The following is a 14,766-nucleotide window of genomic DNA, read 5'->3' as shown; positions in this document are numbered from 1 at the left end:
TGGGGTGTTACCCCCATCATTATCCCTTCCCCAGCCCCACCTCTGCCAGCCTCCCTCTCCCTGAAACAGTGAACCCCACTCCCAAGCATCTTCCCTACCCTGTGTTCCCTCAAGGCTCTATCATATCCTCTCTGTCTGTTTACCCCTCGGGAGACAGTGGGTCCCGTGTGGGAAGGGGGCAGTCTGGGAACCTAGGCAGGGGGGAGGGTGTGTTCCCATTTGTTATATGGGTGGTGGTCCCTTGGGAGGCTCCAGGGGGACCCCACTGGATTGCAAGCTCCGTGCACTATGCATACTTTCCTCTTCATTTTGGGAATGCAGCCCTGATTTATGCCACAACCTGGGAGAACCCCAAAAACATTATGCTGAGTGAAAACAGACACAAAAGACCACAGAGGGTATCCCCCACTTAGTGGAGACAGAAAGCAGATTAGAGGTTGCCAGGGATTAGGAGAGGAATTATGGGGAGTGACTCCTAATGGGATTTCCTTTTAGGGTGGTGAAATGTTCTAGAACTAGGTAGAGGTGACAACATTCTGCATCCTGTACAACATTCTGCATGTCCTAAATGCCACTGAATTCTTCACTTTAAAATGGTTAGTTTTATGTTGTATCAATTTTACCCCAATTTTAAAAAACTTGCTGTGAACTGCTTGTCATCCCACAGAATTGCAGGATCCCTCCAGGGTGGAACCTGTCCTCACCTCTGCTCCCTCACATCCAGCCTGGTGCCCTCCTGGAGCCCAGAGCTCATATTTTACCAGGGCCTGGCAGATTCCTTCTGGAAGGAGCCAAACAATAAATGTTTTTGGCTTTGCAGGCCAGATGGTCTCTATCTCAGCCACTCTGCCTTCGCAGCTCAGAAGCAGCCGCGGACAATCCGTTAATGAATAGGCTGACTGTGTGCCAGGAAAACCTCATTTATGGACACTGAGTCGTGAATAGAATTTTCGCATGTCAGGAAACACTGCTCTTCTTTGGGTTTTTAAAGCCATTTACAAATGTGAAAACCACTCTTGCCTGTAGGCAAAGAAAAACATGCAGCAGACTGGAGTATGCTGTATGAACAATTATGACTGGGAAAGAATTCCAATGATTGTAATTTTTAATGTCCGACACTTAAAACTTTAGCCTCTCCCACAACCCAAACATAGAGATAACGAGTGAGTACATTGGAGCGCACCTGGACTGCACAACTTTGTTCGCTAGCTGTCCCCAGGGCCACTGAGTGACTTCCAGCACGCAGGTGTCCGCGATGCCCAGAGGGAGCTCTGAAGCTCCAGCCTGAGGCCTGTAGGAACTTCATCCTCACCCCCTGAAAACTTACTTTTGTTTTCCTCGCAGGCTTTTGGAAACGCCAAAACAGCCCACAACAACAATTCGAGTCGATTTGGAAAATTCATCCAGGTCAACTACCTAGAGAGTGGCATCGTGAGAGGGTGAGTTGACAGCCACTTGTACTGTGCCCTCCAGCCTTAGTGTGGGATCCTGGGCAACCCAGCAGCGGGAGCCAGCCCAAGAGCTACATTTGTGAATCCCACAGGAAGCCAGTGGGATTTTAAGTCCTTGATATGAAGATCTGAGCATTGGTCAAGGTGGGAAGTGAAGGTGTGGGAGGGTAGCACTTTGGTAACTGACCCTGCCGGCCCCAGAGCATTGAGTGTGGGTTCAGGCACCAAGGGAGTAAGTGCAATGAACTGTAGGTACTAGTGTGGTGGGGTTTGCCAAGAACAGGCAAGGACAGACCAACCTGTTTCTTGGTATTGATGAGGTTCTAATTCGGTCGGTCTGGGATGCCATAGGCAGAGTCGCTGTTGATTCTGGCACTTGCCAAATGTGTCTCTTTAGCCAGAAGTATATGTGATCTTGGATAGCAAAATGAGGCAGTTGTCCAGAGAAGGGTGGATGGATAGATGAATGGATTGATGAATGGGTAGGCATAACTGGATTGTGAAATTGTTTGCCTGGTGGAAGTTAAAATAGACCAACATTTTGTGCCAGAAATGTGAGTTCTTTAGGTGGGGACATAGTTACTTCAACTAAATGTAACACTGAAATTGTGCTTACTTGTGCTCTGGGCACTGGTTATGCCTATGAAACTATCTGGCAGCATTGTAAAATGAATTAATGTTATAAAGAATTATATATTTTGTTATAGTTTTTAAGCCATAGCATCATTTCTAAATTCAGTTCTGTAGGATTTTATTTTTCCTTTAAAAAATGTATATTCTGGTCCGGCCAGTGTGATTCAGTGATTGAGCATTAACCTATGAACCAGAAGGTCACTATTCAATTCCCTGTTAGGGCACAGGCCTGGGTTGCGGGCTCCATCCCAGTAGGGGATATGCAAGAGGCAGCCCATCCATGATTCTCTCTCATCATTGATGCTCCTATCTCTCCCTCTCCCTTCCTCTCTGAAATCAGTAAGAATATATATATTTTTTTTTATTGCTTAAAGTATTACAAAGGGTATTACATATGTGTCCATTTTATCCCCCCGCCCTAGACAGTCCCCTAGCCTCCCCTATTCCCCAGTGTCTTATGTCCATTGGTTATGCTTATATGCATGCATACAAGTCCTTTAGTTGATCTCTTACCCCCCTACTTCCTGCCCCCCAACCCTCCCCGGCCTTCCCGCTGCAGTTTGACAATCTGTTTGAGGCAGCTCTGCCTCTGTATCTATTATTGTTCAAAAGTTTATAATGGTCTCTATTGTCCATGAATGAGTGAGATCAAGTGGTATTTTTCCTTTATTGACTGGCTTATTTCACTTAGCATAATGCTCTCCAGTTCCATCCATGACGTTGCAAATGGTAAGAGTTCCTTCCTTTTTACAGCAGCATAGTATTCCATCGTGTAGATGTACCACAGTTTTCTAATCCATTCATCTACTGATGGGCACTTAGGCTGTTTCCAGATCTTCGCTATGGTGAATTGTGCTGCTATGAACATGGGGTGCATATATCCTTTCTGATTGGTGTTTCTGGTTTCTTGGGATATATTCCTAGAAGTGGGATCACAGGGTCAAATGGGAGTTCCATTTTCAGTTTTTTAAGGAGAATATATTTTTTAAAAAATTAAAAATGTATATTCTGTATAGTTTCCATTGTTAAAATTTAATTGTGATTTAATACTGTGTAGTGTTTTGGGGTTGTTTTTTTGTTTGTCTAATCCTCACTGGAGGATATTTTTATCCATTGACTTTTTAGAGAGTGGAAGGGAGGGAAAGAGGGAGAGAAACATCAATTAGTTGCCTCTAGGGCTGTGGATGGAACCTGCAACCCAGGAATGTGCCCTTGACAGGGAGTTGAACCCACAGCCCTTCGGTTCGCAGGCCAGTGCTCTAACCACTAAACACACTGGCCAGGGTTGGGGTTGTTTTTATATGCAAAGGCTTTATGAGCCAGTAAAACTATTTCAAAGTAAAAGAAAAAGAGCCAGTTCAGCACAGTCCATTGCCTGGAATCCTCCTCCACATCACAATCTGGTATGAGGGTCTGTGGTGACAGTGGAAAGATTTCAGGTGATGCTCTAAACCAGCGGTCGCCAACCTTTCCGACCGCATGGACCACCGGTTGGCGACCGCTGCTCTGAACAGCAGGGTGAGAAGCCCTGGATGTTAGAGGTGGGGAGACCTGAACACTAGGCTCCTGGAGGCCGAGAAAAGGCACCAGCACTTCAGGAGAAGAAGGGTCCTCAAATGTGGCGGACTGGGGAGGGATTTCAGTCTAGGTTCTCCTGTTTGTTTAACCTGACTGGTGATCATTCCAATCACTGTTTATATTCAAAATGTAATAGGAGCCTGGCTAGCGTGGCTCAGTGGTTGAGCGTTGACCTATGAACCCAGAGGTCATGGTTCGGTTCCCGGTCAGGGCACATGCCCAGGTTGCAGGCTCTATCCCCAGTGTGGGGTGTGCAGGAGGCAGCCGATCAGTGATTCTCTCTCATCATTGATGTTTCTCTCTTTCTCTCCCTCTCCCTTCCTCTCTGAAATCAATAAAAATATATATTTTTAAAAATCTAATATTGTTGCTAATCCTTCAGCCCCTGGTTTCTTCCCTTTTTCCTGCTGCCCAAGCTCTGACAGGCAGTGGTGTGGATGAGAGGCCCTCAAATGGTCTGCTCTGCTCCTCAGTCCTCAGGGGTGCTCAGCAGCTGGTGCTTCTTCCCACCTCCTCAGACCCCCTCCCAAGCCGTGCAAAGGTCCCTCCCCGAGCACTGCGGGGCTCCAGCTTGGCACCTTCATGGGCACCACCACTCACTCATAGGGCATGCACCCCAATTACTCAGAGACACCTGGAGCCATCCACTTGCTCCACAGTCCTCACCTTTTCTCCACAAAGACCCTCACTCCTGATTTAAAGGGGTTTTTTTCTTGCACATTTGCCCAGAGTATCTGAATGGGCAGAAAACATAGACACATACTAATTGTACAGTTACAGGGGCTCCCTTGGGGAAAGCAGACATGCCGACAGGCTGCCTCATGTTTGCCTGGGTCCTGGGCTGGCTCTACAGGCCTCAGGCTGGACGCCAGAGCCTTTGCTTCCAGTGGCACTGTTTTCCCCCACCTGCCCCCTAGCTCTCTCCTTCGCATGGTCTCCATTTGGTGACCTGTGGTTGCGGTAACAAAGCGGTGGCTTACATCAACAAGAATTTCTTCTCTCGTGGTTCCGGAGGCCAGAAGTCTGAGATCAAGGTGTCGGCAGGGCCCCGCCTCCTCTGGAGGCTGTAGGAGAGGATCCTCTCTGCCTCTTGCAGCTTCTGGTGGCCCCAGGCTTCCTTGGCTTGTGCCTACATCACTCCAGTCTCTGCCTCCATCTTCACACAGCTTTCCCCTCGGTGTCTGTGTGTCCTCTTCTGTCTTTTCAGACAGACATTTGTCATTGGGTTTAGTACCCATGGGATAATCCTGGATAATCTTACCTTAAAAGCCTTCACTTGACTGCATCTGCAAAGACTTTTTCCAAATAAGATTCCAGTCACAGGTTCCAAGCATATACGCGTATCTTCTGGGGGCTACCATGTGACCCAGCGAGGGTTGGCCATAACCAAAGAGCCCAGCCACTACAGGCACCCATCAAGCTCAGGCCAGTGGCCCTGAGTAGCCGGTCTCATAGACTAGCTTTTGAGAGTCATATCTGTGGTCTTGAATTCAGGAAAGGAAGTCCCCTCTTGGCCCACGACCATGGCCTGCCCACACTCTGAGGAGGGAGGTGTACTTCCCGTCCAGGGAGCTGCTCACAAGGATCGGTCGCAGACCTTGTTCTGCTTTTGGGCAGGTGACACTTCTTGATGCCATTTCCTGCCGAGGCTAAGGGTCAAGGGCAATCCAAGCCTTCCCCCAGTTCTCCAGTTTGTAAGACCTAGTCTTCCTGTGGGTTCAGGACCTCAGTGCCGGGGGATTCCTGGCTACCTACTAACCGCCATAGGTACCTGGGTCTCCAAGACGATCAGAAGAAAGAGGCTGCCCTATCGGGTTTGGCTTAGTGGATAGAGCATCAGCCTGCGGACAGAAGGGTCCTGGGTTCAATTTCAGTCAAGGGCACGTATCTTGGTTGCAGGCTCCTCCAACCCTGCTGGTCAAGGTGCGTGCAGGAGGCAACCAATCAATGTGTTTCTGTCATATCGATGTTTCTCTCTTCCACTCTCTCTAAAAATCAATGGAAAAAATCCTCCAGTGAGGATTAACAACAAAAAAAAAAAAAAAAGAAGAAGAAGAAGAAAGAGGTTGTTGTCAATGAAATGACAGCTCCCTGCTGGGAGGGTTGCCATTCTCCCCCGTCTGCTGACACAGTCCAGGAAATTGGCCACAGGTTGAAATTCCAACAGACGTCTGATTCTGGAACCAGAGCAGCCTCCCGTGCCAGGAAAACAAACTGCTGCTCACCAAAATAGTTACCAGCCAGGGGCAGGGATAGAAGAAAACGAGGGTTTGAAAGAAGAGAGAACACAGGCCACGCCCTTGGAAACCCACTTGTGCATGGAGTAGGCGTGTCGTTGTTCAAGGCTGCACAGACGGCTGCCATCCTGGAGGGACAGGCCAGCTGACCCAGCAAGTGATGGACCAGGGGCCCGGCCCTGCCACCCCTGGGGCCCCAGCTGCCTCTCCTGTAAAATAGGACGGGCTCGGGTGAAGTTGGCCCACACACCCGCCCGGCTCCCTTACTTGGTAATAGTGGATCCCCTGAGAGACAGGCCCCTCCGACCCCAGTGGGTGTGGAGGCAGCAGGGCCCATACCAGGCTCAGGTCCCTGCTGGGCCACCTCCCTCCTGTGGGGTCCCCAACAGCGTGTAGCCTCTCCAATTTTAGTACCTCATTCATTAACAGGAGCCCCAGTGCCCACCTCGAAGGGATGGGAGGAGTCAGTGTGTTAAATCCTATGAACACATTGTTTGCGGGTAGTTTTTATCACACGCTAACAGCTGGCGCGGGCCATTTTTGCTAATTTTTTGCGCAAATGGCAACGTTCAGTAAAATTACGATAACTTTAGTTTACGTATTTATACGTTACCCGCATTCTACCGCTAGGCTATAAAAAACGTATTAATACGTGTCCCGCGCTCTACTACTAGTCAACGGAAAACGTATAAGTAAAACGTATAAATACGTTTCCCGCATACAGTGTGTGAAACAGTGCCTGGAACGTTTGCCATCACTACTCTTAGTGTTGATAGTGTGGCTGTAGAGGTGCCCGGTCCCTGCCACGGCACCCACATAGCCTCATGGACCCATGGTCATCAGATGTCCATCACATGGCTAACAAAATGTGGTGTGTCCACATATGTAAAATATTATTCAGCCGGAAGGAGGAATGAATGCTGCATGCTACAGTGTGACTCAGCCTCAGAATCACTGGGCTGAGTGAGAGAAGTCAGACACAGTATACATACTGATGACTCTATTTCTTTAAAATTCTAGAAAATCCAAACTAATCTAAAGTGGGGCTGGTCGGTGGCTGCTTGGGGATGAGGAGTGGGGAGGAATGATACTGGGGCCAAGGAAATTTTTCTGGGTGGTGGATGTGTTCACTATCTTGATCATGGTGGTGGGTTTCATGGGTGTTTGCATTTGTCACAGCTCATCAACGGGCACACTTTAAGTTCATTGTGCATCGATTACTCTTAATAAAGCTGCTTTAGCATGATATGGGCCCTGGCCCGGTGGCTCGGTTGGTTGGAGCGTCATCCTGGTTGTGGGTTTGATTCCTGGTCAGGGCACATACCTAGCTTGCAAGCACATACAATTGATGTTTCTCTCACATTGATGTTTCTTTCTCACTTACTCCCCCCCCTGCTGCCCTGCTCCTCTCTCTATAAAATAAAAAAAGTAATAAAAACATATCCTTGGGGGGAGATTTAAAATAAACAAATAAAGATATGGATTATGAAAGGACCCAGTCAAAACTTAATCACATTGTACCCTTTGTGTACCATTTATTCAATAAATCTGTAAAAAGAATAGAAAAATGAATTTGTTATCATCTTATATTTAGATTATGAATTGGAGAAACATTTAATTGCTAGGGAGCTGGTGGAAGCAGGGGAGAGCTTCCTGAAACATCCAGGCTCACATGGGTGCAGTCGCTCCAGTCCCCGCTTCCCTGGAGGAAGGTTCCCCATGATGCCACTGGGCTTCTGTGATCTGGTCTCGGGAGAAGTGGCCGGCCCAAGTTCCTTTTTTTTATTTATTTTTTTTGTTAATCCTCACCCGAGGATATTTTTCCATTGATTTTTAGGGAGAGTGGTGGAAGAGAAAGGGAAAGACAGAAACATTGATGTCACAGAAACACATCGTTTGGTTGCCTCCTGCACAAGCCCTGACCAGGGCCCAGGCTGGGGAGGGGCCTGCAACCAAGGTACGTGCCCTTGATCAGAATCGAACCCAGGACCCTTTGGTCCGCAGGCCAGGGCTCTATCCACTGAGCCAAACCAGCTAGAGCCCAAGTTCTTTGTTTTTACAGATGGTGGTCATAGGGCAAGGCAACATGTAGGATATTTGTTTTTGCAACATTTAGATTGATTTACAACATTCAGTGTGATTGTATTTACATTTAGGGTGATTATATCAACATACCTGTATATGTTTTGTGTTTAAGGAAGTTAATGCACAGCTGGCTTTATCATGGGTAACAAGTTATTCTAGTTCTTTAAGGAGATAATTAAAATGGAATGATTTACTCTTTCTTTTTCCTTTCATGACAGAGCTGTTGTTGAAAAATACCTGCTTGAAAAGTCTCGTCTGGTCTCTCAGGAGAAGGATGAGAGGTAGGAGATCTCCTCCATGAGCATCTGCTCTGCCTTCCGCACACAGGAGAGAAGCAGACATCCTGAGATCAGGGACTCTCCCAGGAGGCCAGGCACAGCTCCCCAGTGTGTGCGGCCAGCTGTGTAGCCCCGAGCCTTGTGCTCACACCTCCTAGTCACCTTTTGTGCTTAGTTCTGTGCCTCCCTAGGGCTTTGACCCCTGTGCTTAGATTAGAGGCATCTCTAATTGACCTGTGAGGGAGACACACATCCACCACTACCACCCCCCTGGAGAAATCTCACTGGAGAAGCTCATGTTTGGGGAGGTTTTTTTGTTTGTTTTTTTGGTAAGAGAACATGTATTTGGTAAAATCACAGCGTGGGGGAAGATAATTCGTAGAAGAGACGGACTAAGGAAAAGAGTTATGGTGGCAAAGGAAGGGCCCTAGAAGTTTGGGAGTGAGCGCCTGGGGGAAGGAGAAGGGAGGAGAGGAAGACGAGAAGGAGAAGCAGGAGAGGGAGGGAAATGGAAGGCACAGGAATGCTCCTGGGAGGGAGAGCAAGGGGGAGGCTTTTTTTAAAACATACTAAGAACCGACTTATTGTCTCTAAATTGAGACAATATATTTGAGGTGCTTTTTCCCCCTGGTGTGTTCTCCAAAGCAATATTAGTAGCGGTTTTGAGGACTTGCTGTTGCTTGGCTTCCAAAAATGACTTTTTTCCCCGAATTTTGACCTGCAGAAACTACCACGTGTTTTATTATTTGTTACTTGGCGTCAGCGAGGAAGAGCGACAAGAATTTCAGCTCAAACAGCCTGAAGATTATTTCTACCTCAACCAGGTAAACACCAAGCCCTAGCCACAAACACCGCCTCTGTGCCGTCTGCCTTGGCCCTCTCCGGCCCCCAGGCCGGCTCCAAGGAGGCCCACAGGAGGCAGCATAAAGGAGCCCATTCATTCCCCATGTCCTGGGCCCTGCCCCATCAGTTCCAGCCAAAACCATTCCCACACGCCGCCACCCTCTCTGACCCAGAAATACCCAGAGTGTTGATGACTTTGTTTTTTAGCATAACTTGAAGATCGAAGACGGAGAAGACCTGAAACATGACTTTGAAAGACTCAAGCAGGCCATGGAGATGGTGGGCTTCCTTCCCGCCACCAAGAAACAGTAAGTGGGCTGGCCAGCCATCCCGCCGTCTCCGCGTGGGCACTCCCAGGTCTCACTGGTCACTTTGAGATGTGATTGACACCCCCATTGGGAGCTGCAGGAAGGAGGCTAGCCCAGTGACAGTAAGCACATGGGGAGGGACTCTCGTCATGAGTCATTTGGAGATGCCAGTTGAAACCACAGGGGCTTTTGCCAACAAGCAGTACCTTAAAAATGGCTGTGATGGTAGATTCTACATGATGTGTATTTTACGCCATTAAAAATGTTTTAATGTTTGAAAACCATACAGGGTGCTCTCCACACCTGCCAGTATATCCAGCGAGAACCCCCTCACTGCCGGGGGAGTGCAGACTGGGCCAGCCACTTCGGAAAACTATTTGGCTGTTTTCTGCCACAGCTGTGTGTACACAACGAAACGCATACATTTGCTCACCCAAAGACACGCACACAGATGCACACAACAGCCTCCTTTATAACAGCCCCATAGCCTGGGAACCGCCCCCCAAAATGCCCACCAACAGAAGATTAAATAAATGAATGTCAATCTATCCAGGCAAGGGTCAGCAAACTTTCTGGAGAGGGCCAGAGAGTCAGTATTTTCAGCTTCCTGAACCAGACGGTCTCTGTTACATGTTCTTCTCTGCATTTCATTTTGCTTTTTAATAACCATTTAAAAACCAAACCAAAAACTTAGCTCAGGGGCCATACAGAAATGGGCCCCAGTTTGCCAACTCTTGGGCTACTCCACACAGTAGTGGTTTTCACTGGAGATGCCGATTCTGTGCCCGGGGGCCCTTGTCTGGAGACATATTTAGTTGTCACACCGCATGAGCGTGCGATGCTGCTCCATATCACACCGTGCCCAGGACACCCTCCATCCCCAGCGAAGAACAGTCTGGCCCCTGGTGCCAGCAGTGCCAAGGCTGAGAGATGCTGGTCTGTAGCATTGAGAGTGAACACACCTAGACTATGTGCAGTGCCCGCATCATAGCCCACAGCACAGTTTTTCAGTGACAGGCCAGATACAAGTACATGCGATGATTTCCTGGACATTAAGTTCATGGACGATGTTAGATTTCAGGACAACAGTTCAGCTCTGTGGGGCTGGGTGGTTCCAGGACCAGGAATGTTATATTCCTTGGTCTGAGTGCTAATTAACGAGGATCTGTACGTTTTGTGGTAATTCGTTCTACACTTGGGAATTGTGTAGTTTTTTGCATGTACACCTTATGCCTCCATAAAAATATTTATTAGCCCCGCCTTACAAAGAAAAATAGAGATATCTGTCTATCAAGTCACATGGCATAGAGAGAGTCCCCGACAAAAGGATTCTATATTTTTCAAACTTCATTTGATGGTGTTTCAAATTCAGCCCAGTTGGCTGGACGCCTCCATCATCTCACAATTGTGGAAACTGCCCCAATCGAACCTCTTTTCTCTCCCAGGATTTTTTCTGTGCTCTCGGCCATCCTGTATCTGGGCAACGTCACGTACAAGAAGCGAGCCACAGGCCGAGACGAAGGCCTGGAGGTCGGGCCCCCCGAGGTGCTGGACACGCTGTCGCAGCTTCTGAAGGTACTGTGGCCTCAGAGGGCCCAGAACTTCCTGCATTGGCTGTGCTTCTGTAAACCAAGGCCTGCGCCTGCTTCCTCACACCATCTCTGCAGAGTCCCTTCCTCATTTCTGAGGGACTCCCCGCTGGACAGAAACACCTCCCACCTCAGCTCCTCATGCAAATGGCTCTTTAAAAACCATAGTTTGATCAGCGAGGTCATTTTCTCATCGGACCCGCCATCCCCTTGTTCCCTGGTTCTCAACCCCAGGGGCAGTGTCTGGAGGCATTTTTGGTTGTCACAACTCGGGGGCTACTGTCATCTAGTGGGTGAAGGCCATGGGTGCTGCTTGACATCATATAATGCATAGGATGGCCACCCACAGCAGAGCGCGATACAGCCTCACATGTCAGTGGCCCCAAGGCTGAGAAGCCCTGCCCTCAGTCTTGCTGTTCTCTAATCGTGTGTTCCATCCCTGGCTTTTCTTAAAGGAGGAGCCCTGGCTTCTGATGTGTTCATGGGGATGAATAAGAGCACGTATGAGGGGATCAGGGCAGCTTCCCCAGTTCCTACTCTTGACTGCTGCTGGCTTGAGGGGGCTTGGCAGTCAGGCAGGGTCAAGGCCCTTGACAACCGGCACACAGGCTGGAACAGCTATCAGTGCAGGTCACCAGACAGCAGTGAACCTGAGGCCCACAGTGACACCCAGGCTGTGCAGCCTTGCACCCAGGCTGTCATCATGGGTGCTGAGCAAGCCTGTGAGTGCGATCATTCTGAAATGCACTGAGCGTAATGGGTTGGCAGCCCTGAGGGTGGGCTTTGGGCTCACTTCCTGGCACAGCCCCTGGTGGTCCTTCTCTGATCTTCCTCATGCTTCAGGCCTTGTCCCAATGACATAAGAACCCACTAGACAAGTCCTCCACCCCCACCCTCCTTTTATCTCCCTCCTTGACCTTGAAACAGGTGAAGCGAGAAATCTTGGTGGAGGTTCTGACCAAAAGAAAAACAGTGACCGCCAACGACAAGCTCATCCTTCCCTACAGTCTCAGCGAGGTGAGCACTCCCCTGGGCTTTCAAGGCATCGGGTCCCCAAACACAAGTGAGGGGAGGTCCTTTGGGAACAGCCAGCTTGGCGATCTCTTTCCTGCGCAGTGACAGGGAGCCCTGTGGTGCCTCCGGTGCTCAGTGAGCTCAGGCTCAGCACAGACCCGCTTAGCAGACCGCAGCCTAAGAGTCAGAGCTCAGGCCTGTGTGTTCATCTCTGTATTCCCGGCTGCTTCGTGGGTGTCCTGGTTCTCACCAGCAGAGGCAGTGAGACCTGCAGCCGAATCCGGCCCCTACCTGCTCTTGTAAATAAAGTTTTATTGGCATGCAGCCATGCTCATTCGTTTACATGCTGCTTTCCTGCTACAGCACAGCACTAAGGAGTTGCAACAGAGACCCTATCTGGCCCGAAAGGCTGAAATGTGGGTTGTCGGGCCTTTTGCAGAAAAACTCGGTCGATCACAGAGCTAGAGCATGACCTTTACAACCATTATGTGGTCCCTAAATATTGATAAGGTGCCTCTCTCTGGCCTTTGCCCCAGCCTGGATGTGTGTGGTGTGTTTTTCCTGCGTTTTTATCTCAAGAGCAATGTGACTGCAGCTTGCAGCTTGGACAGCAGCAGGAAAGCACCTAGCCACAGGGGGGATTTTTTGCTGGTGACGGCTGCTTGGCATCTCAGAAGGGCACTGTGGACAGTCGGAGCCCCCAGGGGCAAAAGTCCCCTGGAGTGTGCAGGACCCCTGCCGCCCCAGCAGCACGGCTGCTCCCGAGGCACCATGTGAAAGATGCCAGGCTACGACTCTCGAGGCTCCATTTCTTTTTTGCTTTTGCTTTTCTTTTAATATATTTTTATTGATTTCAAAGATGAAGGGAGAGGGGGAGAGAGATAGAAACATTCATGATGAGAGAATCATTAATCGGCTGCCTCCTGCACGCCCCACACTGGCGGCAATCAGGGCAGGTGCCTTTGACCAGAATTAAACCTGGGACCCTTCAGTCTGGAGGTCGAAGCTCTATCATTGAGCCAAACCAGCTAGGGCCGTCTGTCACAATTTAGATCTGAGCACATAAAAAGAAGGAATTTCTTGCATGTAAATTAGACCTCCATAAGCTTAAGAAAAATTGTTAAAGCCGTTATCACTTTTACAATGTTGGCCCCTGATGCTCCAAGAACAGCAAGAGGCCAGGTTTTGAACCCACTGGGCCTCTTGGCTACTTCCCAGGCTGGCAGGCCCAGTGGCCTCCCTGAGTCTGCGTTCCAGCATCACCAGTCCCCGGTAGCTCTGAGGAATGAGTTGGCTGAACCACAGGCTGCTGGGTCAAGGCTTTTCAGCTCATGCTTCGGTGGGCAAGGCTGTCTGAGCTGACAGGGTGGCATGCAAACTGATAAGGGAAGTGTCAGATGAGCTGGATATTTAAAATCACTGCCTTAGCCCTGGCCAGTGTGGCTCAGTTGCTTGAGTGCCCTCCTGTGCACTGGACCGTCACCTATACATTTCTCTCTCTTCCTCTTTCTCTTAAAAAAATAAAATAAAATAAACTCACTGCCTTCTCCTGACCAGTGTTCTTCAGTGGTTATAGTGTCAGCCCTCGCACCAAGGGGTCTTAGGTTTGATTCCCAGTCAAGGGCATGTACCTGGGTTGCAGGATCAATTGATTGATCCATCCCCAGCCTTGATCGGGGCATGTACGGGAGGCAACCAATCTATGTGTCTCTTTCTCATTGATGTTTCTCTCTCTCCACCCCCCCTCCTCCCTCCCTCCTTTCCACTCTAAAAAAGCAATGGAAAAAATACCTTCAGGTGCAAATTAACAAAAAAAATAAAATAAAATCACTGCCTCCACTTCCCCTGTGTGCAGACCTTGGGGTGGTTTGTTCAGGCCCACCTTGCTAAGGTATGATGCTCCTCTGTGCCCACAGGCCATCACCGCCCGAGACTCCATGGCCAAGTCTCTGTACAGTGCCCTGTTCGACTGGATTGTGCTGCGCATTAACCACGCCCTCCTCAATAAGAAAGACATGGAAGAGTCTGTCTCGGTGAGTGCCCCACCCCACCCCGCCGCCCAGCCAAGCTGGGCTGGGGAAGGTTGTGCCCTTGCTGCCACACAGGTGGATGGCCTGTGGCATCGGGAGCCAAGGTGGCTGTAGCCAGTGTCAGGCAAGCGGCCAGTTCCTCCCAGCCCAGGGTACAGGACAGAATGCAATTCTCGGGACCTAGCGCAAATGAAAACACGGGCTCCTTGTTCAAATATTACAGGTTCCAAGGCAGCGATAGCAGAGCGTGCAGCATGCCAAGCACAGCGCCCTCAGGACACGACAGAACAGGTGCTCCCAAGCGAGGACCCACCAGTAACAAGTGTTTTCTCTGTTCCCCCAGTGCTTGTCTATCGGGGTCCTTGACATCTTTGGGTTTGAGGACTTCGAGAGGAACAGTTTCGAACAGTTCTGCATCAATTATGCCAACGAGCAGCTCCAGTACTACTTCAACCAGCACATTTTCAAACTAGAGCAGGTAAGGAAGTGCCATTGTCACCCGTCCAGCCCAAGGGAGGACAGGATGTGCTAGAACCGGGATCTCCCTGGGGGCCTGGGTTGTCCTCAAACCTGCCCAGAATTTTTTTCTGCAAAAAAGGAAAGTCCGGGGAAAATTCCGCCCAGCCTGCGATGAGGCAAACTGTCAGGGATGTTTTTGGCCACAGGTCAATTTTGCACCTTCTCTCTGCTCCATCGTGAAAGTCCTTTAATGGGAGAAAC

General features: G+C 49.4%; 1 protein-coding gene across 10 annotated transcripts in view; it reads left to right on the top strand.

Annotated features, from left to right (window-relative positions):
• MYO9B (myosin IXB) overlaps positions 1-14,766 on the top strand; it is an 87,320-nt gene that overhangs the window by 39,286 nt on the left and 33,268 nt on the right. For all 10 annotated transcript variants that reach the window (XM_059696329.1, XM_059696330.1, XM_059696327.1 and 7 more), the window contains 8 exons: positions 1,345-1,439; positions 8,203-8,265; positions 8,987-9,086; positions 9,313-9,413; positions 10,859-10,988; positions 11,930-12,019; positions 13,933-14,049; positions 14,390-14,524. In XM_059696329.1, coding sequence (XP_059552312.1) covers positions 1,345-1,439; positions 8,203-8,265; positions 8,987-9,086; positions 9,313-9,413; positions 10,859-10,988; positions 11,930-12,019; positions 13,933-14,049; positions 14,390-14,524 — 831 coding nt within the window. The remainder of the gene's footprint in view (positions 1-1,344; positions 1,440-8,202; positions 8,266-8,986; positions 9,087-9,312; positions 9,414-10,858; positions 10,989-11,929; positions 12,020-13,932; positions 14,050-14,389; positions 14,525-14,766) is intronic.

The sequence above is a fragment of the Myotis daubentonii genome, chromosome 5 (genome assembly GCF_963259705.1).
Source record: "Myotis daubentonii chromosome 5, mMyoDau2.1, whole genome shotgun sequence".
Taxonomy (NCBI): domain Eukaryota; kingdom Metazoa; phylum Chordata; class Mammalia; order Chiroptera; family Vespertilionidae; genus Myotis; species Myotis daubentonii.
This window is presented reverse-complemented; position numbering and strand designations above follow the sequence as displayed.